The sequence below is a fragment of the Bos indicus genome, chromosome 18, assembly GCF_029378745.1.
Source record: "Bos indicus isolate NIAB-ARS_2022 breed Sahiwal x Tharparkar chromosome 18, NIAB-ARS_B.indTharparkar_mat_pri_1.0, whole genome shotgun sequence".
Classification (NCBI taxonomy): Eukaryota; Metazoa; Chordata; class Mammalia; order Artiodactyla; family Bovidae; genus Bos; species Bos indicus.
The window spans coordinates 66,513,522-66,536,200 of record NC_091777.1 but is presented as its reverse complement, the minus strand read 5'-3'; the positions used below and the strand labels follow the sequence as shown (position 1 = coordinate 66,536,200).

The 22,679-nt window shown below is 50.5% G+C and overlaps 1 protein-coding gene across 8 annotated transcripts; it reads right to left on the bottom strand.

Annotated features, from left to right (window-relative positions):
- Positions 1–3,948: 3,948 nt before the first annotated feature.
- Positions 3,949–22,475, bottom strand: LOC109571619 (zinc finger protein 135). Of its 8 annotated transcripts, XM_070772415.1 has the most exons (6): positions 22,143–22,472; positions 18,748–18,832; positions 18,393–18,490; positions 13,575–17,341; positions 12,764–12,859; positions 3,949–11,996 (listed from the first exon to the last, which is right to left on the bottom strand). In XM_070772415.1, exons 4-6 carry the CDS (start codon positions 13,717–13,719, stop codon positions 10,279–10,281), a joined length of 1,959 nt encoding a protein of 652 aa, XP_070628516.1. In that variant the 5' UTR covers positions 13,720–17,341; positions 18,393–18,490; positions 18,748–18,832; positions 22,143–22,472; the 3' UTR covers positions 3,949–10,278. The 8 variants fall into 8 exon arrangements, with proteins under 8 accessions (XP_070628516.1, XP_070628513.1, XP_070628515.1 ...); XM_070772412.1 differs by having other exon boundaries at positions 13,575–17,562; positions 18,393–18,832; XM_070772414.1 differs by having other exon boundaries at positions 18,393–18,832.
- Positions 22,476–22,679: the final 204 nt, after the last annotated feature.

Sequence of the window (22,679 nt, the reverse complement as noted above, 5' to 3'; positions counted from 1 at the left end):
TTAAGCTGCTAGGTTTGTGGTAAAAGAGCTGACTCATTGGAAAAGCCCCTGATGCTGGGAAAGATTGAAGGCAGGAGGAGAAGGGAACAATAGAGGATGAGATGGATGGCATCACCAACTCAATGGACATGAGTTTGAGCAAGCTCTGGGAGATGGTGATGGACAGGGAGGCCTGGCGAGCTGCAGTCCATGGGGTCACAAAGAGTCGGACACAACTTGGCGACTGAACAACAAAGCCGTGAGATCCAAGGTCCTCAACTTCGCCTTCTCGCAGCCTCTCCGGCTCCAGACCCTGTTCTGGAACAGAGGTACGTCGTGGAGGAGATCAGAGAGGCCGAGCTCACAGAGGCCAAGTGGAAGCCGGAGGGCCCTCTCCTGGCCGCTCCCAGGCCCGTCCACCCTGGCTTGTCAGCATCTCCCCCCATCATCAGTGCACCCCCAGCCGCCCCAGGGAGGCCAGAGGAGGAGCAGGGTGGGTACCCAGGCCTCCACCTCCCCGGGAAATGGGGATGAGCTTGGTCCTGAGCTGAGGCTGGAGGTGGGGGAATTGGAGCTCCCTGAGATCGGGGAGGGGCTCTGACGCAAGCCCTCCCATCGCCTCCTGGGAGGTCCTGCCAAGTGGCCCCTGACCACACGCTGCCCCCCAACCCACTGTGGCCACTGCAGCCTCCTCTCTGCCCCTCTGGCCATGCCCAGTGTGCTCTTGCTCCCCTCCTCACCCTTCCTGCTTCGTCTGCCTTCCTTGGCTTCCCGATCCCACCAGCCAGGACTCCCGATCTCATCTCCTGCCTGGCTTTTGTCGATGTCTGTCTGCCCTGTTGTGGCCCTGCCACCCTGAGCGCAGGCGCGGAGCCCGTGTGCGGTGGAGGGACAGAAGAGCCTCTGGGGACAAAAGGACTGGTCCTCAGCGCAGGTGGTGGGCAGTGTCTGGGGGCCACTTCGGGTGTCCATCCTGGCATCTAAAAGTGAGAGGCTGGGGTGCCGTGCAGCACCCTGCGTGCCCAGGACGGGCCTGGCCCCAAGAAGGTCGGCAAGCTGCGGCCGCGGAGCCCTGGGCCGGGCCGGGAAACGGGGCCCTGGGCAGAACCAGGACGGTGCTCCCCAAGCATCTCACTGTGGGCCTGACGCGGAGAGGCCGGCCTCTTTGGATCAGGAGCCTCAGTTGTGGCTGCACTGCTGTTTCAGGAGCTGAAGTCTCCAGAGGTACCTTCATACAGGGGAGGGCGGGGTGGGGGACCAGCGCAGCCCCACTGGAGAAAGATCCTCAGACTCCACCGCTGTGGGCGAGACCTGCCTCTGCAGCATCCCTGCTCACCCTCCCCCTCCCTGCTGGTCTCAGGAATCCTGACCCCACCCTGTTTTAAAGACATGCTAAATGTATTTGACATTGAACACGTTTCCCAAGGTCCTCGGTAGAGATCTCCACTTTGACCTCACTCATCCGCCCACCACCTGTCCTTCCCAAACGCTGGCCGCTGCAGTGATCTCCTGCCGTGTACTAAAACCACCGCAAAGCGTAGTCACTTAAGGACAGCAGTGTTGGGTACTATCATTCTGTGGACTGCCTGGGTCAGCCGGGCAGCCCTTCTGCTGGGCTGTGTCACTTGGAGGCTTGAGTCAGGCTGGCGTGTCCTGGGTGGCCTCACTCACCCCCTGGCAGTTGGCATTGGCCCTTGGCGCAGAGCTCAGCTGAAGCTGTCGGCCTGGGTTCTTGTTCATGTTGCTTCACTGCCTCACGGTGTGGCAGGCAGCTGGGTTCAGGAGGGAGCACTCTAGGAGGGTAGGCACTGTGACATGGCAGCCCCGTCAGTGTTCTTGCCTGAATAATCGCATGGGCAGAGGAGCCTGTTGAGCTACAGTCTACAGGATCACAAAGAGTCGGACAGGACTGAGCGACCAACACAGCAAGTACTGTTGTACGGGTGCTTATCAAGCCTTTGCATCGTGTGTGCTAATGTCCGGTAGGCTATATAGGTCACGTGGCCAAGCCACTGTGCGTGCGTGTGCGTGTGTGTGTGTGTAGGGGGTGGGCTCGGGCGTAGCAGGGGTGTACCCAAGGGCATGAATCACAGGAGACGGGCATCGCTGGGGCCTCCAGCGTAACACTAGTTACAACGTGGGTGCGTCTGGCCCTCCTGGTGACAGTCCCAGCTCAGACAGCCCATTGCCGGCGTCAGCTCGCAGTCCGGGCTGACTGGCCCGGCTCTCACGGCAGGAGGAGCCCTTCCGCTTGTGCTTTTGGGCAGCACTGAATCATGTGGCCGCTTCAGCGATACGGTGGGCGGGGAGCGAGGGTCTTTCAGGCAGCCACGAGCTCAGGGACTCACAGATGGGAAAGCAGACTGGGGACCACCCTGTCCCGCGCCATGGCCCTCAGCAACTGATCCTGCCTGAGTCCACAGCTCCCTCAGTTCGTCGATGATGGCATGCCCTTGCCCACTCCTCCCTGCTTGCCCAGACCCTCCATCCTCACCCATACCTGCTCCCGCAGCCATCTCCTTCTCTGAGCCCCATGAGTCAGGTCCATTCACGTGACCTTGTTTCAGGCAGCAGGAAGCGGCGGGAAAGCAAAGACAGCATGTGAGACGTTCACGAGAGAACTTCTCATTTGCTCCTTGGGGGCACTGCCATGTGGGACGAAAGCCAGCTGCAGAAGTTTATGGATCCTCGGGAGGGGTACCAGGCCTTCTCACCATAGCCCGCAGCTGTCAGTCATCCAGGAGCCAGCCAGGAGAGTGGCGTAGCTGGGGAGAGCCCTACTGCCTGTCACCCCAGGCACCCCGCAGCAAGGCTGGGGAAGAAACAGGCCTCACGCGGAGGGTGTGGGTGGGCAGGGCCCCAGGGTGTCTCCAGCAGGAGCAGCCGCCAGCAATGCCACACGAAGAAGGTGCTGCTGTGGCCAGGCAGGACCAGGGCACTTCAAGCCGTCTGCTGCCCTGCAGTACGTGAACCTGGGTGGGGGTCGGGGGTCCCAAGGGAAGCCAGGGGCCTGCAGGCCCTGTGGGGAGACCTGGCGGGGGGGACCTGCCATTTCACAGATCATCTCAAGAGCCACAGCAGGAAGCTCTAGGTGAGCAGGGCTGCTGGAAACGTCCACTTCAGCCTGGCCCTGGCCGGGCACCAGGAGACCATGAGAAGGAGTCTGTGCGTCTGAGAGGGCCCTGGGCCTCACCAGGCTGCACGTGGAGCCCGGGCCAGCAGAGGCTTGGCAGGTCCCAGAACACGTGGAAGGTGACGTTTGCCCTGTTCACTCTGAGGCAGAGATGGGCCACTTTGCTGTACGTGCGGGCACGGAGGACAGCTGCCTGCCTGAATGTTCCGAATCACACATCAGGTAACTTCCAAACCCTTCTGTGGTTTCCTGTGGTGTCTGTGTGGGTGTAAGTCCGCCCGTTTTCTAAATGAGCTAATGTGGCTAAAGCAGGTAGAACCCTGGAAGGGCTGCGAGGAAGCCCTCGTCTTGCAAACAGAGCTAAAGAGGGCTGACCCTTGAACACAAGCCGTCAAGAATGAACGGACTCTGCTTTCGTCTATGCCCACTTCAGCACCACCCACACATTGGAACATTGGTCTCTGTGCAAAGTGTGTAATTGCCTTAAAGTGCATCATCTGCCAGCTCTTTCTCCAAGTCAGCCTTGTTTCTGTTCCTCTTGGTAGAACTTCTGAAGGCTGTTGTTCAAGCAGAAATCTTGCCAGCTGTTTTGGCCTTTTCATAAGCACGTGATGTCACATTCACGTCTGAATACTCAGTAGCATACTATTTTAGTTTAACTCACATGTCTTTATAGGTATGGAGTGGCTTATAAAGATCACAAAAACACTCAGAGCCTAGTAATGGAGTGTTTTCAAACCATGTTTCAGCTCATTAGTGAGTTGTGAAATCAAACCAGCAGGTGACCACCAACATTACAAAGTAATGACATAGAATAAAAAAGTCAAAATTCATAATATAGTAAAGGCAAATACTGTTTTATGAAACTTTTCAGCCATATATCTAAATATGAAAACTGGATGCCATGTAAAATGTGTATTTTACTTGGTAGGGAGTGGGGAGGATTGTGATTTAAAAAAAAACGAAAACACAAGTAAAGGCTGATGAGCTCTGTCTGCATGAACAAGGGGAACTTAACTCCTTGGGCTGCATAAGGTGATCTTTTGATTTCTGCCTTTAGTCTCAGATTGTAGCATTGTTCTTTTTTTTTTTTTGCCTGAGATAAACTTAACTGCTTTCTATAGATACCATTGCCTATTTCTGTCAGTTTTGGGGCAGGAAGTCTGTTGTTCAGTTGCTAAGTCATGTCTGACTCTTTGCAACCCCACGGACACCAGCATGCCAGGCCTGTCTGTCCTTCACTAGCTCCCAGAGTTGGCTCAAACTCATGTCCATTGAGTCGGTGATGCCACCCAACCATCTCATCCTCTGTCACCCCTTTGTCCTGCCTTCAATCTTTCCCAGCATCAGGGTCTTTTTCAGTGAGTCAGCTCTTCACATCAGGTGGCCAAAATATTAGGGATTCAGCTTCAACATCAACCTTCCAATGTATATTCAGGGTTGATTTCCTTTAGGATTGACTGGTTTGATCTTTCTGTCCAAGGGACTCTCAGGAGTCTTCTCCAGCAATACAGTTCTGTTGTAATCATGCCCAAATCACAGGGGCTTCACATAATCAAGGATTTATTTCCTCATTCACATCCCTGTCTTGTAGTGGTTGCTGCTGCTTGAGTGTCAGTGGGTTCATACAGAGTGTCAGAGTTTGTTTAGTCCCTAGGTCATGTCTGACTCTGCAAACCCCGTGGACTGTAGCCCACCAGGCTCCTTTGTCCATGGGATTTCCCAGCAAGAGTACTGCAGTGGCTTGCCATTTCCTTCTCCAGGGGTTCTTCCCAACTCAGGGATTGAACCTGTGTTTCCTGCATTGGCAGGCAGATTCTTTACCACTGAGCCACCAGGGAAGCCTGTTGTGTCAGAGGGTGCCTATGTTCAAAGGGACGGGGGAGGTAAAATCACATAAAAGGCAACCTGGCAAGATGGGAATGAATTCCAATGTGCTTAACTACCTTCTGTTATGGATGAGTCATGTGCTGCCATGCTCCCCCTCCCCAGTTCATGTGTTGAAGCCCTAAGCCATAATTCAGAGGTAGGGCCTTTGGGGAGATAATTCAGGTTAAATGAGGTCATGCAGGTGGGGCCTACTTCCATAGGACTGGTGGCCTCACAAGAAGTAGAAGAAAAAGCAAAGATTACTCTCTCTTGCCAAGTGTGCACAGAGGGAGTTAGAGAAAACGGTCTCACCAGAAACCAACCCTGACAGCACCTTGATCTTGGACTTTCAGCCTCTGTAACTCTGTAACTCCATAACTTGGACTTCCAGCTTCCAGCAATAAATTTCTGTTGTTTAAGCCAGCTGACCTGTTTGTTATGGCAGCCCAAGCAGACTAATACATGCCCCCATAATTGCCTGAGTTGATGAGCTTTGTAAATCAGTGTCAATCAGTGCAAACACTTGGAACACAAACAGCCCCATTGCTTAAGACTTACTTTGACACCTGTGTTTCTTGAAATGTAAAGACATGATGATTTTCCTAAAGAGTTAGTGAGGAGTGACTTCCCTGGTGGTCCAGTGATTAACACTCTGAGATTCCAATGCACAGGGCACGGGTCTGACCCCAGGTGGGGAACGAAAGTCCACAAACTGTGTGGCACGGCCAAAAATAATTTTTTTTTAAACAGTTAGCTGGGAGGTGGTGGGGCAGGGGAAGGAGAAAGCTGTATACATTGAGGCTGAAATCCTTCCTGGACCTATGTGGGATACTAAAAACAAAATAACTAGGATGTTCATTTACATGGAGTTAAATACCCAATTACAGAGGAACTAGGACCTGAATTTTGGTAGGGTCATTCAAAGGAATAATAAGCATAATGATAATTAAGAAGACTGTGTGGGAACACGGAAAAATATATTTCTAAGCACTGCTTAGTAAGTAAATTATAAATATTTATTTTGTTGTAACTATAAAACAGTGAATGTGGTCAAATCATAGCAGAGAAAGTGTAAAACTTAAAATAGTTTTTTGGAGTCATGGAATTTTGGTTATATTTGTTTTGCTTTTAATTATCTTGAAAATTATTTACTGGGCTTCTATAAAATTTACTTTCCACTATTTTGAAAAAACTTCTCCCAATCATGGAAAACTTAAAAAAAAAAGAAGAAGAAGAAATATTTTCTCATGTTCCCAGAACATAGGAACTATTACTTTTGACTTTTGAGTGTATAGATGACTCGTTTTTCTGTGTACAATATTTGGTATGTATGTCTTCAGTGCATATATAAAATATATGAGCATCATCACTGTAAATGTGTCTCAAGTATCTTGAGTCAGGGATCAGTCCAGATTCATTGGATTCGAGGCTCACACGACTGAGGAGTGCCTCTTTGGGAGGAAAAATTTAAAATTGCCAAGATGAAATTAGGTATTAGACCTTGGAAGGGGGGCAGGAGTTAGTGAATGACCTTGGAGTATGACTTCTTTCACTTTTGTGACAAATCCATGAAACCCGAGCCTCAAAATATAACTTAACCCAGGACTCTCTTAGCCAACCAGCACCTGAGTGCATAGACAGGACAGTTTGCAGAAGTCTCAGTGATATCTACTAGCTCTCCAGCTCCAGCCTCTGGATGACAAAAAAAAAAAAACTCTCTTGAGAATTGTGCTACTGGGAGGGCACACAAAACTGAGACAACTCTCCGAGAACAACGCTGCCCGTGCCCCAGCCCCGCTGGAAGCAGCCTGCCCGGGAGTGTGGGTAAAGGGCCGTGGCTTCTGCAGGGGCGGTTCCGGTTTCCCCGTAGTGGAGACTTCTGAAACGGAGACTGGGGCAGATTAATCTTCCCGTTTTGTTTTGTTTTTTAACCAAATTTGTTCTCAGTGATTCATTTCCCTTCACGTTTGGATGTGAGGTAAGACCCTCAGCACAGACTCCTAATGCCTGAGCCAACTCACTTTTCCCCTGATATTAACAAATGGGGACATTTGGCGATATTTTTCTCTTTGTAGAATCAAATCATCCATTGGTTTGTTTCACCATGTCTTGGACAGGATGGTAATAGTAGAGGAACAGCAAACACATCCTAAATTTCTTTTAGCAGGTTTGTTTTCATAATGGTTTGAGAAAAGCAACTCTGGAACTATTTTACAAGTATTTTAGAATTCAGCAAATTAGTGCTTTTATGGGGGTAATCAGCATTCTATTGAAAGTGAAGTCGCTCAGTCGTGTCCGACTCTTTGCGACCCCATGGACTGTAGCCTACCAGGCTTCTCAGTCCATGGGATTTTCCAGGCAGGAGTACTGGAGTGGGTTGCCATTTCCTTCTCCAGGGGATCTTCCCGACCCAGGGATCGAACCCAGGTCTCCCGCATTGTAGGCAGACGCTTTACCCTCTGAGCCACCAGGGAAGCCCCATTCTATTGAAAACGGACTTAAAAATGTGAGGGAATCATAGATTGGATTTGGAGGCATTTCTGTACATGTGTACGCACCCATGTACCTTTTAGTATGAATCTGTGTTCATATGTGTGCCTTTATTTCCTAGCAAAACGCGCTCCTGGCACTCAGATTTGGTCCTGAATAGCGCCCCCCTCTAAACGGAACCAGTTCTTTGGAAGTGGAGAATTATGGCTGATTACAGGGTTAGTAACCAGATGAGCTTGTAAATGTTCTGAAAAGAAAGGAAGTCTTCAGAAAATGATGGAGGCATGTCACAGGGATGCCAGGAACTTTCCTGAAGGGACTCTCATTGGCCACTTCTGGGACAACGTAAGCACCAAAAAGACTAAGAACAGCAATGCCATAAAACAGGTGTTCACCAAGGCATCACGGCAAATCGCTGAAAAAACTGACAAACCACAAGTGCAGAGGCTCCTCATGTGAGCCCCCTCCCAACTCCCAATCCACCATACACAATAATCCAGATGTTAATATCTCTGGCCAGTTTTCACTTTGTCTCCTTTCTATTCTGACTACTTTGTTTCCGATCTTCCCAGCACATCTGATTTCTTTGAGGACAAGAAACTGCACAAAGATAGAAGCACAGGGAAACAGCGGAGGATACATGGGAGGAAAAAGACACCTGGCCAAAGGATCAAGGCTCTTGAGCTGCCCTGTTCAGTACAGCTACTGGCTGGCTATGTGTGGCAAAAGAGCACTTGAAACATGGTCACAGCAAATTAATATGTACTGCATATGTCAAACACACTGGATCTCAAAGACACAGTATACTGAAAAAGCACATTATCTCATTAGTGCCTTTTTATATTAACATGTCAAAGTGGCAACATTTGTGATATATGGGAAAAATAGTAAATTAGTTTCACCTGTGTCCTCTTGCTTTTTAAACTGGACTACTACAATATATTTAATTTACATCTCTGGCTTACGTTGTTTCAATTGGGGAGTGTTGCTATGCACTACGTATTGATTCATAAGTGGTTTTTATCAATTTTTAAAAATACTTATTTGGTTATGTCGGGTCTTAGTTGCAGCATGCAGGATTAGCTGTTCCAAGGCATGTGGGATCTTAGTTCCCCAACCAGGGATCAAACTTGCATCCCCTGCAATGCAAGGTGGATTCTTAACCACTGGACTGCCAGGGAAATCCCCTTAAATGGTTTTCAAATGGCTCAAATTAATTCCATAAAGAAGAGGCATTCCACAAGGGTACTGAAGAACAGTATTGAAGACCATTTGCAAACATGGTCCCCTCCAATGGAGAAATTTCAAGTTAACTGGAAACATATTCCAGCATTGTGATTTGAAAAATCAAACTGATTGATATAACCCTAACTGATGGTTAGTTACCAAAATTAGCCAATGCCATTTACACTTGGGTTCTAATGAGGGTGACAAGTCACTGTCTAAGGATCATGGTTGTCAGGGCAACTGCTATTAGTGGATTCAGGGTTCAGTGAAATACTATAGACTCCCTTCTAGTTGAATTTTATAAAAACAAAATCTTAATAAACACTAGGATAAAGAGTCAATTAAAAAAAAACAGCTCAAAAAAGATTAACTTGTACATTTCTCAAGAGATAAATCTTACAAAACATAAGCTCCCAATGTGGATGTGCACTTGCCCATGAGATGGTGGCTCTGTTGTTGTTTAGTTGCTAAGTTATGTTTGACCCTTTTACAACCCCATGCACTGTAGCCTACCAGGCTCCTCTCTCCATGGGATCTCTCAGGCAAGAATACTGGAGTGGGTTGCCATTTCCTTCTCCAGGAGAGCTTCCTGACCCAGGGATCAAAACAGCATCTCCTGCTTGGTAGGTGGATTCTTGAACATTGAATCATCTGGGAGGCCCCAAGATGATGACTTAACAAAGATAAAACCTTTTTGTGAAACAGCAACATCTGCATTTCTAATGCCTTTGAGTCTGGTAGAAAATGTTATAGCAAGAACAAAGCAGTAAAAGCCATCTCAGAATCTGCAAGATTCTGTGGAAGGGGCTCTACCTTTCAAGTCTTCCTATACAAATCCTTTCAGTTCCATTACATATAAAAATTAACTTATTGCCACATAATGCATACAACTATTTTAAAATCTGTTTATAGTACATGGATAATTATCATATGGCATTCACATTTGTGAGGCTGGTGGCCATGTACCTTGTTCAAACAATTACACACCAATCAGAAAATTTTGTGCTGAGATATTTGAATATTCATGATTCCATAAAAATGCCACTGTCATGTCTGGAACATTCTGCCATATTGGTTTTAGCAAATATGAAAGTCAACTTGCACTTTTCATAAGCACCTGAAGAATGTCATGTGCAATAATGACAAGTTCTGACTGCATCTGATTCTTTTATATGAAAGGCATTTGCTGAGTTTCTCACCACTTTGAAAATGTCTGGTTTAGAATATGGTGACTTCTTAGAAGCCACCCCATGTCCATTACATTTTTTCCATTTCTCCCTTTTGTAGGTTCTATAGTGAAGCATTGGTGGGCACTCATGGCTGGAGGTTCTCAACAGTGATTAACTTCACACTTCCCTACTGTCTGGATGACTGGCTATCTGGGATGGATGACCCAGAGCTTGCTGTTCCCACAATCATTTCTGTAAATGTCAACTCTGTGTGGGAGTCTTAGGGTGTGTTGAGCACAAAGGCTTGTTTACAGTGTACTGTTTATCAGGAGTATGACTGGGTCAAATGGAGTAAGTGATGTGCTATGGCTTAAGGCGTTGCTGGGTCCCAGCACACACACCAGAGTGGGCCTACCCAGTATGAGTTCTCTGGTGTTTGATAAAGGAGGAGCTGTGTGTGAAGGCCTTCCCACAGTCCCTGCACTCATATGGCTTCTCTCCTGTGTGGATCCTCTGGTGCTGAGTGAGGTGGGTGCGCTGCCTGAAGGACTTCCCACAGTCCTGGCAGTCGTAGGGCTTTTCCCCAGTGTGCGTCCTCTCGTGTTGGCTGAGTGATGAGCTGTGGCTGAAGGACTTTCCACACTCGTTGCACCCATAGGGTTTTTCCTTGGTGTGAATCCTCTGGTGTTCTATGAGGAGGGAGCTCTGGCTGAAGGCTCTGCCACACTGATTACACTCATAGGGCTTCTCTCCCGTGTGGATCCGCTGGTGTTGAATGAGTGGAGCAAGCTGGCTGAAGGCTTTGCCACACTCGTTACACTCATAGGGCTTCTCCCCAGTGTGGATCCGCTGGTGTTTGGTCAGGGATGAGCTATGGCTGAAGGCCTTGCCGCAGTCACTACACTCGTAGGGCTTCTCCCCCGTGTGGGTTCTCTGATGCTGAGTGAGGTGTGTGCTCTGCCGGAAGGCCTTCCCACACTGACTGCACACATAGGGTTTCTCGCCTGTGTGCGTCCGCTCGTGCTGGCTAAGCGATGAGCTGTGACTGAAGGCTTTCCCACACTCGTTGCACCCGTAGGGCTTCTCTCCTGTGTGGATCCTCCGATGCTCAGTCAGGAGTGTGCTCTGGCTGAAAGCCCTCCCGCACTCACTGCACTCATAAGGCCGCTCGCCCGTGTGTATCCTCTGATGCTGAATCAGTGGTGTGATCTGGGTGAAGGCTTTTCCACATGCCTGGCACTCGTAGGGCTTCTCCCCAGTGTGGATCCGCTGGTGTTTCGTCAGGGATGAACTGTGGCTGAAGGCCTTGCCACACTCTCCACACTGGTACGGCTTCTCCCCGGTGTGGATTCGCAGGTGCTGGGTGAGATGGATGCTCTGTCGGAAGGCCTTCCCACACTGACTGCACGTGTAGGGCTTCTCACCTGTGTGCGTCCGCTCGTGTTGGCTGAAGGACGATCTAAAGCTGAAGGATTTCCCACACTCACTGCACTCATAGGGTTTCTCACCTGTGTGAGTCCTCTGGTGCTGGATCAGTGGGGCAATTTGGTTGAAGGTCCTCCCACACTGAGCACACTTGTAAGGCTTCTCACCAGTGTGGATCCGCTGGTGTTTGGTAAGTGCCGAGCTGTTTCGAAAGCCTTTTCCACATTCAGGACATTCATAAGGCCTCTCTCCTGTGTGTGTTCGGTGGTGTTCAATGAGTGCTAAGCTGTGACTAAAGGCCTTTCCACATTCCTGACATCCATAGGGCTTCTCTTTTGCACAGGTTTTCTGTTGAGCATTTGAGTCTGGATTCTCCCTTTGTCCATGTGTCCCCCACGTTGGGGCACCCTGCCTTTCAGGAGTCATTGGTTGAGTTGGGAGATCTGGCCTCAAACTCAAGTTTTCCCCACACCCATCCCCTTGCTGCTGCTCCTCTGTCAGTGTCTTTACAAGTGTGCAGGCTGCCTGTACCACACAGCTATCTGACTTCTCAGGGCCCTGTTCCCTGTGGCCTGCAGCACCTTCATCCTTAGAGTGCCACAGACTTTCCTGTAGGAACCTTTCTACCAGGGCACTGTTGGGTATTTCTTCAGTTACACCTTGATTTTCAGTTGATAGCTTGCTTTGGGGTCTGGTTTCCAAATCTGTAAGAAGCAGAGAAATGGAAATGTCCCCTAATCCTGGTTCTGAAGGAAGTCTGTGTGTGTGTTGCGGGGGGGGGGGGGGGATGGTGAGTGGACAGAAGAATAAAACTCATAGTTCTGAAAGGTCCAGGGCATAGGCAGCTTTGTCCATTAAAAAGTACATTTTTACAAGTCAGGGAAGGACACACTGAGAATAATCATGGGTGGGGCACTGGTTTAGGGGGTGTGGATGGGGTGTTCAGGGGAGTACAGAGAATGAGGGCAGGAGAGGATGCTGAGGAGAAAGCACTCATCCAGGGAAACTATCAACAGATGTCCTGGGCCTGGAGTACCCCTGGCCCAGAGCACAGCTCAATGGATGTGTTGAAGGAAGAAACAAATGCATTTCCTCCTCCTCCCTTCTGGCCCTGAGATGTGACTGTCTCTGTACAGCCATGACCTCAGTGCCTGACATCCCCACCCTGACACCAGACTTGCTTAAAAGTATGATGTGGGCACCTTTCCCATTTGTTACACTCCAGTGAAAAGTTATATAGAAAAGCTCAAGCAAGATGTGGTTGGCAGAACAGAGACTCCCAAACATATCCACGTCCTCATCCCTGGAGACTTTGAATTTGAGGTTACCCTTCTCACAGCAGAACAGGTGCTTGGTGAATGTTCCCTGAGAGACTGAGTTGTCAATTTGCTCTGAAGAACCAAGGGTGGGTATGGAGAGAGAAGCTGGGGGGTGAACAGGCTCCCCCCAGACTGCAGGGCTTTCATCTCACCTGGGCACACACCTCGGGGGCCTCCCTTGTCCGCTGCCCACAGCTCTGCCTCCTGCTCCAGCAAGGAGATGACATCCGGCTTTGGGAGCCAGTGTCCTGCTCAGAGGGAGACCCACGCAGTGAACATCTGTGTCCTAGGAGCCTCCCTAACCCTCTGCCCACACCTTCAGTCTTCCAGGACCACGTGTCTGGGGTTCTGGGAGGACACGGTTGTTGTAACAGCTTCTGCCCTTCCTTAGAGGCCCCTTCCCCCCACTCAGTCCCTGACCCCATCCCTAGCCCCAGGGTAGCCAATCAGAGCTCTGCTTCTTCCTTTGCCTCGTGGCAACAATGACCAGCATGGAGGGGACCTGGCTGCCAAACCAAGACAACCTAGGGGCCTTCTATGGGCGCCCGGGACACAGACCCTGTCTCTCCTGCTGGTCTCAAGCCCAGGAGAGGCACACTGTTAGCGGTCTCATCACCTTCAGGGGGCCCATCTGTGAACGGAGGATGAAAGAGGCATGGGGGGAGGAGGGGGTTCCCCACAGCACCAAAGGCAGATCCAAGTCTGCCCTGGGGTTCCGCAGTCACAGGACCAATATGTCCCTCTCACCCCAGCACCTTCTGCTTCTGGTGCTGTTCACTCGGATCTGTATTTGCAACCAAAACGCTATAACTGATGTTACCTACACTGAAACAATCGGGTCCCTGAAGCCTAAGACACAGCCCAGATATCTCCATTTAAGGCCTAGATGTACGCCCACTTTTATCCCAGGAAAATGAGAACCTGTGCTGGGGGCAGATCGTCAGGGCATGGGGGTGGCCTCACCCACAGAGACCAGGAGCCCGAAGGTCTCCAGCATCACATCTCGGTACAGGGTCCTCTGGGCCGGCTCCAGATGCCCCCACTCCTCCTGGGTGAAGTCCACGACCACATCCTCAAAAGTCACTTGGTCCTGAAACATCACACACATGCATCCTCAGAGTCCCCAGTGTGACTGTCGGGAGCGAGCAGCTGGCAAACAGGGGCCTCAGCCACGTAGTTGAGAGGATCAGGGGATTTGGGTCAGGTTTCCCTTGGGCGGCCAGGAGCCCTGCTGGAGGAGAGACTCTTGAGATGAAAAAATGAGGAGTAACAGTGAAGAGGACGCTGGTCCTGACATGCTGGGGTCACAGAAAGGGTGCTGGCGTGGGTGTCCCTCAGGGAGAAGGCAGGGAAGCAGCACCTAGAAAACTGTCAGGCTGTTTCCCTGCCTCACCCTTTGGCCAAAATCACATCTGAGGGGTCCGTGGTGTATACAGAATGAAACAAAGCCCTCTTTAAGAGATAAGAGGGTCCAAGCTGCCAGAAGCCATTTTCCAGAGACTGGGAGAACGTTAAGTATCTTGCCCAAAGGTATAAAGCTGGTAAGCGGCAAGCCCAAGGGTTGAATCTGGGAGATTTTATTAAGAATCTGTTTACTGTGCAAATTAAATTCAAGTACATGAAGATCCATGCATTAGTGGAATGTCAGTGTGGTAGTGGGAGCATTTCAAAGCAATGGGGAACACTGGGGCAACTAGCCCTTTGGGGGAAAAACAGTAGATCTCTACCTCATACCATAAATAAATTCGAGAAATCTTAAAGAGATGAATATTGAAAAAGGAAAAAGTTGGAAAAGTATAGACCATTAATTTAATAAATGGGTGGCAGAGAAAGTCTTCACAAATAAAACAGAAGTTAGAAAGAAGAAAAATGAGTTTGGTAGGAAGAACTGTGTCTCTACCATCCCAGGATTACATAGCAAGGAGGAATTAGGATGGCAGATGGAATTAAGGTTGATAGTCTGCTGACCTTCAGAGACGGCAATGGCACCCCACTCCAGTACTCTTGCCTGGAAAATCCCATGGACGGAGGAGCCTGGTGGGCTGCAGTCCATGGGGTCGCTAAGAGTCAGACACGACTGAGCGACTTCACTTTCACTTTTCATTTTCATGCATTGGAGAAGGAAATGGCAACCCACTCTGGTGTTCTTGCCTGGAGAATCCCAGGGATGGGGGAGCCTGGTGGGCTGCCGTCTGTGGGGTTGCACAGAGTCAGACACGACTGAAGTGATTTAGCAGCAGTAGCAGCAGCAGTCTGCTGACCTTAAAATAAGGAGGTTATCCTGGAATATCTAGTGAGCCCAGTGTAATCACAAGGGTCTTTCAATGAGGAAGAGGCTGAAGAGTCAGCCTCACAGTAATGGTATGTGAGGAAGACTCAAATGGCTGAAGCTGTCTTAGAAGATGGAAGGGGCCAGGAGCCAAGGAATGTAGGAGGTATCTAGAAGCTGGAAAAGGGAAGGCAGCAGATTCTCTCCTAGAGCTGCCAGAAGCAACACAGCCCTGCGGACACCTTGACTTCAGCCTAAGGAGACGTATTTCAGACTTCTGGTCTCCAGAAGTATAAAACAATAAATTTGTGTGTTTTTAAGCCACTAAGTTTGTTGGGATTTGTTACAGAATCAACAGGAAAATGATACATTCAGCAATCACAATTCATGATTTCTAGATGACAGTGTTTACAAGCCACAAGGACCATAACAGCAGAATGAATATTTGCAACATAAATGGACGGAAAAGGATGACTGGCCAGCACACGCAAAGAGCTGACAGATCAGTAGCAAAAGGCAAACAACAGGACAGAGAGTCCGGCCCTTCTGAGAAAGGGGTGGCTGAGTACCCAGGCATGGGTTACTTGCACAACGGACAGGATTTTAAACATACATACAGCAGTTATGCTGGCAATTCCACTTCCCCATCCCCCAAGAACCTCGCTCCTTTGCTGCACTGTCTATACGTGACAGACAACTGGTAACAGCCTAGACACCTGTCATGTGGGAGCAGCCAAAGTTGGTGTCTGGAAAGCCTGCAGCCATGCACAAGATGGGGGCACTGACACGCACAGCTGGGGAATAACCTTCCAGGTGGAAAAATCCCGGGGCGAGGGGGGGGACATCACCAGCACAGTGCTATTTATGTGAAACAAAACAGAGTTCTAGTTCCTACTTGTCTGGAAACGTGTATATTAGCACCGGAAAGTGAGGAGCAGAGAGCGACAACAGCGGCAGCTTTGGACAGAAGCCTAGGAGGCTTGAGAACAAGGGGCTTTCTAAGTCTGCCTGGCACTTTCGCAAGGAGAAGATCATTATGGGACTGTGTGGTCTTAAAAAGCAGCCAACCATGGAAGACACCAGAGTTCTGACACACCAAGAACTTTAGATTTCTGAACCTTAAAAAAAACATTCAGAGCAAACATGCAGATGGTGCTGAGAGATGCACATGGATCGCTCACTTAATAGCCCCAGCCATGGGTGATCACATCCAGGGAGGACGACAATGGAGTCGCCCAAAACCACCCGGAGAGAGGGCGGAGCCAGGATTTGACCTTAGGAAGTCTGGGTCCATCGATTGCCTGTTGGCCATGGGGCTAAGCCAATTCCCTGAAAGATAAGTGAGAGAAAAGCAGGCTCCAGAGGTCGGAATGGGAGTTCTGGGCCTGGGGGGTAGGCAGGGGACTTGCACCCTCCTATCTGGTTCCTCCTTGGACAAACAAGAACCCCTGAGATGTCACAGCAGAATCGACTTAGGGAGCCCCAGAGGGGCTGCGAACCCCACGCCTCAGGTGGACCATCCACTGGTGTCCATATGTGCAGGCACCAGGCTGCACACTCACAAAATCTACACAGTGCATAAACAATGCCTGAACACAAAGAGGAACCTTGGAGAGAAAGAGCAATGGAGAGTGGCCAGAAAAATGAAATGGTGGGGATATCCAGGGGCAGGACCCCCGTACTGCATGATCCAGGAATCCTACTCCCGGGTATGTATCTGAAGAAAACAAACAACAGTAATTCTAAAAGACATATGCACCCCCGTGTTCACAGCAGCAGTATTTACAATTGCCTAGATTAGATGAGGAAGTAACCCAAGTGTCCATCAGCAGATGAACCAGTAAAGAAGACTCGGTACACACGTGCACACCTACACTCACTGGAATGCTGCCCAACCGTAAAAATGAAATTTTGCCATTTGCCACAACACGGATGGACCTGAAGGGTATTATGTTTATTGAAACAAGCCAGAAAAAGATAAATACTGATCATTCTCTCACATATGGAGTCTAAAAATAAACCAGTGAACAAACAAAACAACAACAGACTCACAAATGAGAATAAGGCCAGTTTCTTCCGTTATCAGGTGGGGAATTTATGCCTTTTTTCCACAAGGCGCATGAGGTTTGGGCACTCACATCCTCCACAACAAGATTTTCACATCACTGAAGCAAGTATTATGGATGGCCAGAGTGGAGGGTGGAGTTAAGGACTTGGCCACGTGGAGGGGTGGCCAGGGACACAAGGCCGCCCACTTCCTGGACCCTGGTCTCCCGGCAGAATCCTCCTCTGCTAGAGATTCTCCCACCAGAACGGCCTGGTGGGGCGAGGGTGGGGTGGTGATGTGAAGACTGGCGGTGCATCCACTTGGTGGAGATTCCAACCCCAGCCCCAGGTATCTTTGCACTACACTCCGCCCCTCTGGCTTCATCTGCAATTTGCTGGAAGCTCCCTGAGAAGGCTATTGGGAGGAATGAGGGAAGTCACAGGAAGTGTGCCCAGGACTCGGCACATAGTGGTTGCTTTACCTGCAGACCCAGCTTCAAATTATGCTGAGGGCAGGGCGGGGTGGTTTTCTTTTCTCTCACCAACCCTTCCTGCTTGCTCCACACTTTCAAGACTCATTAGATCTTGCTCAGTTATCTGCAGTCCTACTGAGCACAGGTCTGGACACTGCAGAGGCTGTGGAGACAAGACACAGACACACAGACACACAGACACACACACACACAGACACACACACACACACACACACACACATGCGCGCGTGCGCACGCACGCTCTCTCTCTCTCTGTGCCTCCTGCTGCTGTGTGCTAGCTGCTGGGTTGGGGAGGGAGCAAAAATGCAAACTCCAGAAGGGCTCGGTGTTCTGGGGGAAAGCGGGAGGGATGCTGCTGCAGCAGCACCAGAGGGACCTGGAGGAAGAGGCACGAAGGAGCAGGACGTGCTCGGGGCCCTGGGGCCTCAGGCGTCAATGCTCAGGCCTAGCTCGACCACTCCCAACTGCGTCACTTGCCCCCGTGCCTTGGTCCCTCCTCATCCCGCCTCATGGGACCGATGTAGAGGTCGAACCCAGTGAAACATGTCCAGCACTGACCAGTGTTCAGAACACTCAGTCTTCACCCATTCTCTGTGTGCCTACTGTGTGTCAGTCCTTTGCACATGGTAAACATGGCCAGAACTGCTTCCTAAGGCCTCGGGCCCCTGCAGCTGGCCTAGGAGACCTGGCTCTCCATCTTCCTGCCACATGTGTGCCTGGTCTTCACATTAAGTTCCCACCCCAGGCCTCTGCTCCTGTTGTCCCCTCCACCTGCAGCATTCTGCCTGTGGGCTTGACCCCACCCTCTCCCTTCCTGCAGGTCTCTGCCTGGGGGCCACGCCTCACGGAGGCCTTCTGACGCCCAAGCCCACCCTCTTTGGGGGCTTATTTCCCTGCCCAACACATGGTACATTTACATTCCTCACGAGCTCTGTGAGCCGCAGGGTGGAGATTTCCTGTCTGTTTCCGCACCTGCAGTACCTGGAACAGTGCCTGCTCGCGAGCAGTGCTCAGCACACGTTGGCCAAGTGACTGGAGGGAGTGTGAGCTGGGAGAACAGACTCTGAGCCCTGTGTTGAGAAAGTTCCAGGCCCGTCAGTGGGATGGATGAGCGATGTCTGCCAGGGTGGCACAGGGCAGGGGTGGGGCAGTGGGACCCAGCTGGTCTTCTCGGAGTGGCAAGCTAAGATGTGGAGGGACGTGGAGCTGATGAAAGCACAGGCCGGGCTGGGGACAGGGTGAGGGCAGAGGCCCTGAGCGCAGAACGAGCCTGGTGGGGACGACGGGTGGAGCCTGAGGGCCGGGTGGGAGGTGGCACTGTACTCACCGGGTCCCCGGCAGTGAGGAGCCCAGCGGTCATTCCCTCCTTCTCGGGCCTTTCGCAGGAACAGTCAGCTCCTCTGTAGGCAGTTCTGGAGGGAAAGGGGATATGAGAGACGGGGCAAGTGACAAGTGACCCAGGCCCCGAAAGGGCTGTGTCACGTAGAAGGAACTCCGTGCCCAGGTGGGATGCAATAGGATTGCCACCTCAGCGTGGCATTTCTTGAGCTCCTGCTGTGAGCCTGATGCTATTCCAGGTGCTGCTGAAGGAAGACCTCATTCCAGACAGGGAGACTGACGGCCAGAGGGGCAAGGGGCGCAGCCCAGGTCGCACGGATGATGCCCAGGGTGATAACTCTGTTACTATGCAGAAGGCAGAGACCCCAGGCAGTACTGGGTCTCTGGCACTCTTTGGCATGCCTGTTTCTACAAAAGGATTTTCCTCTTATAAAATGAGGATGGTGACCCAGGACGGAGCTTACGAAAATTAAAATGTAAAAAGGCAGGGTTCCCTGGTGGGCTAGAGGTTAGGATTCTGGGCTTTTACTGCCGTGGCCTGGAGTTTAATTCATGGTTGGGGAACTGAGATTCCGTGAGCCATGCAGTGCGGCTAAATAAATAAGTAAGTAAACAAAATGTGAAAGGAGCTGAACATAGAGCTCAGCAAGCAGCAGAACACAGAGGAAGGTGACTGCTGTTGGGGGAAAGCTAATGGCTTCAGTGAGCATCTATTTACCATCTGCTACATGCACAGCCTTATTTGCAGTGATTTACAAGCTCATCCCTGGCTGATTGCCAAATGAAACTCAGGCCAAAGGCAGGATGTGTTTCCCTTATCTCTGGACTGTCCCTTAAGGACCCTGCCTATCACCCGATTCTGCCCCAGCCACTCTGCCCATTTGTTTTCATTGTAGTTTCCTGGATGGGAGTTATCATATTCAGTGATATTTTATGGCTTATCATCCTCTCCCTGACTCTCCTGTGGCATCCAGGGTGGAGACAATGTTGGGGATATAGGACAGGGCCTGGCACCCAGGACATGTAAACACTTGCTTGTTGAAATAATGAAGGAACCTGGATGGTGCCGGGAATGCAGCTGATGCTCAACAAGATTTTAATTTGTCTGTTTCCTGGGTCCCGTGTGGTTAAGATCAAAATTCATTGCTTTGGGTCTCCTTTACCTTTATTCTTTATGCAAAGAAATAGAGGAAAACAACAGAATGGGAAAGATTAGAGATCTTTTCAAGAAAATTAGAGATACCAAGGGAATATTTCATGCAAAGATGGGCTCGATAAAGGACAGAAATGGTATGGATCTAACAGAGGCAGAAGATATTAAGAAGAGGTGGCAAGAATACACAGAAGAACTGTACAAAAAAGATCTTCACAACCCAGATAATCACGGAGGTGTGATCACTCATCTAGAGCCAGACATCCTGGAATGTGAAGTCAAGTGGGCCTTAGAAAGCATCACTACGAACAAAGCTAGTGGAAGTGATGCAATTCCAGTTGAGCTATTTAAATCCTGAAAGATGATGCTGCGAAAGTGCTGCACTCAATATGCCAGCAAATTGGGAAAACTCAGCAATGGCCACAAGACTGGAAAAGGTCAGTTTTCATTTCAACCCCAAAGAAAGGCAATGCCAAAGAATGCTCAAACTACCACACAATTGCACTCATCTCACACGCTAGTAAAGTAATGCTCAAAATTCTCCAAGCCAGGCTTCAGCACTACGTGAACCGTGAACTTCCAGATGTTCAAGCTGGTTTCAGAAAAGGCAGAGGAACCAGAGATCAAATTGCCAACATCTGCTGCATCATGGAAAAAGCAAGAGAGTTCCAGAAAAAACATCTATTTCTGCTTTATTGACTATGCCAAAGCCTTTGACTGTGTGGATCACAATAAACTGTGCAAACTTCTGAAAGAGATGGGAATACCAGACCACCTGACCTGCCTCTTGAGAAACCTATATGCAGGTCAGGAAGCAACAGTTAGAACTGGACATGGAACAAGAGACTGGCTCCAAATAGGAAAAAGAGTACGTCAAGGCTGTATATTGTCACCCTGCTTATTTCACTTATATGCAGAGTACATCATGAGAAACGCGGGGCTGGAACAAGCACAAGCTGGAATCAAGATTGCCAGAAGAAATATCAATAACCTCAGATATGCAGATGACACCACCCTTATGGCAGAAAGTGAAGATGAACTAAAAAGCCTCTTAATGACAGTGAAAGAGGAGAGTGAAAAAATTGGCTTAAAACTCAACATTCAGAAAACGAAGATCATGGCATCTGGTCCCATCACTTCATGGGAAATAGATGGGAAAATAGAGGAAACAGTGTCAGACTTTATTTTTCTGGGCTCCAAAATCACTGCAGATGGTGACTGTAGCCATGAAATTAAAAGACGCTTACTCCTTGGGAGGAAAGTTATGACCAACCTAGATAGCATATTGAAAAGCAGAGACATTACTTTGCCAACAAAGGTCCGTCTAGTCAAGGCTATGGCTTTTCCAGTCGTCATGTATGGACGTGAGTGTTGGCCTGTGAAGAAAGCTGAGCACTGAAGAATTGCTGCTTTTGAACTGTGGTGTTGGAGAAGACTCTTGAGAATCCCTTGTACTGCAAGGAGATCCAACCAGTCCATTCTAAAGGAGATCAGCCCTGGGATTTCTTTGGAAGGAATGATGCTAAAGCTGAAACTCCAGTACTTTGGCCACCTTATGCGAAGAGTTGACTCATTGGAAAAGACTCTGATGCTGGGAGGGATTGGGGGCAGGAGGAGAAGGGGACGACAGAGAATGAGATGGCTTGATGGCATCACTGACTCGATGGACGTGAGTCTGAGTGAACTCCGGGAGTTGGTGATGGACAGGGAGGCCTGGCGTGCTGCGATTCATGGGGTCGAAAAGAGTCGGACACGACTGAGCGACTGAACTGAACTACCTTTATTCTTTACGGACAGAAGCCCCTCAAGAAAGCGAGGTTCCAGAGCTGACATGGTGGGGCTTCGTCCTTCCCCACCTCCAAACGTGGGAGGTCTCGCCCAGTCCGGGGAGGAATGCAGGTCAGGCTGGCTCCAGGCTCTGAGGAGTCAGGCCAGCTAATCTCTATGACTACGCTCCTGAAGCCAAAGACCTCAATCCCTTCCACCAAAGTCGTGACCCAATCCCCGCCCCAACTCCTCCCCTCGGACACTGACACCCGTCTCGAATCGGGCCCCGCCCACTCGGCCCAGGCCACACCGCCCACAGCGACCCAAACTAGGCCGAAGCAGTAAAAGGCATGCGACACAGGCGCGCGCGGCTACATACACACCCTGGCCGGAGTCCCAAGGAAGACCCTGGACCCGCGCTCCGCCCGGCCTCCCGTACCCCGGCCAACCCAAACCTCACTTACCGCCGGACTGTAGGACAAAGGCTGAGGCTGCCACGGAGCGCACTGCGCCTGCGCACCGACGCTGAACTACACCTCCCAGAGGGCGGCGCGCGCCTCTGAGCGTCTTCCGCTCGCCACGCCCCCTCCTGGGTGGCTGAGGTTGAGGGGCTCTGAATCTTGGCTCCGCCTTGTTTTCCACCCAGGAATCCTCTCGTTCCGCACTCCTTGGAGGAGTGGCAGGACGAAGGCCACGCCCGCTGCTGGCCGAGATTGCGCCTAGCTGGACGGGCGCCGAACTACAACTCCCAGAGGGTGGTGCTCTCACCTCCGGTCGTTTCTCAGCTCGTCCCACCCCTCCTGGGACGGAGGCTGAGATGTTCGAACCCCTCTGAGCCTCACTCCTAGGACTGGAGCGGGAGGTTGCGACCGCGTTGGTCTGGGAGTGCGCCTGCGCGGAGGGCGCGGATCCGCATCGCCCAGGGCCACTCGCGGTTTCCCTGGGCGTCTATTCCCGCCCGGGGGATACCTCTGGTACCTGAATTCGAGTCCTAACACCTC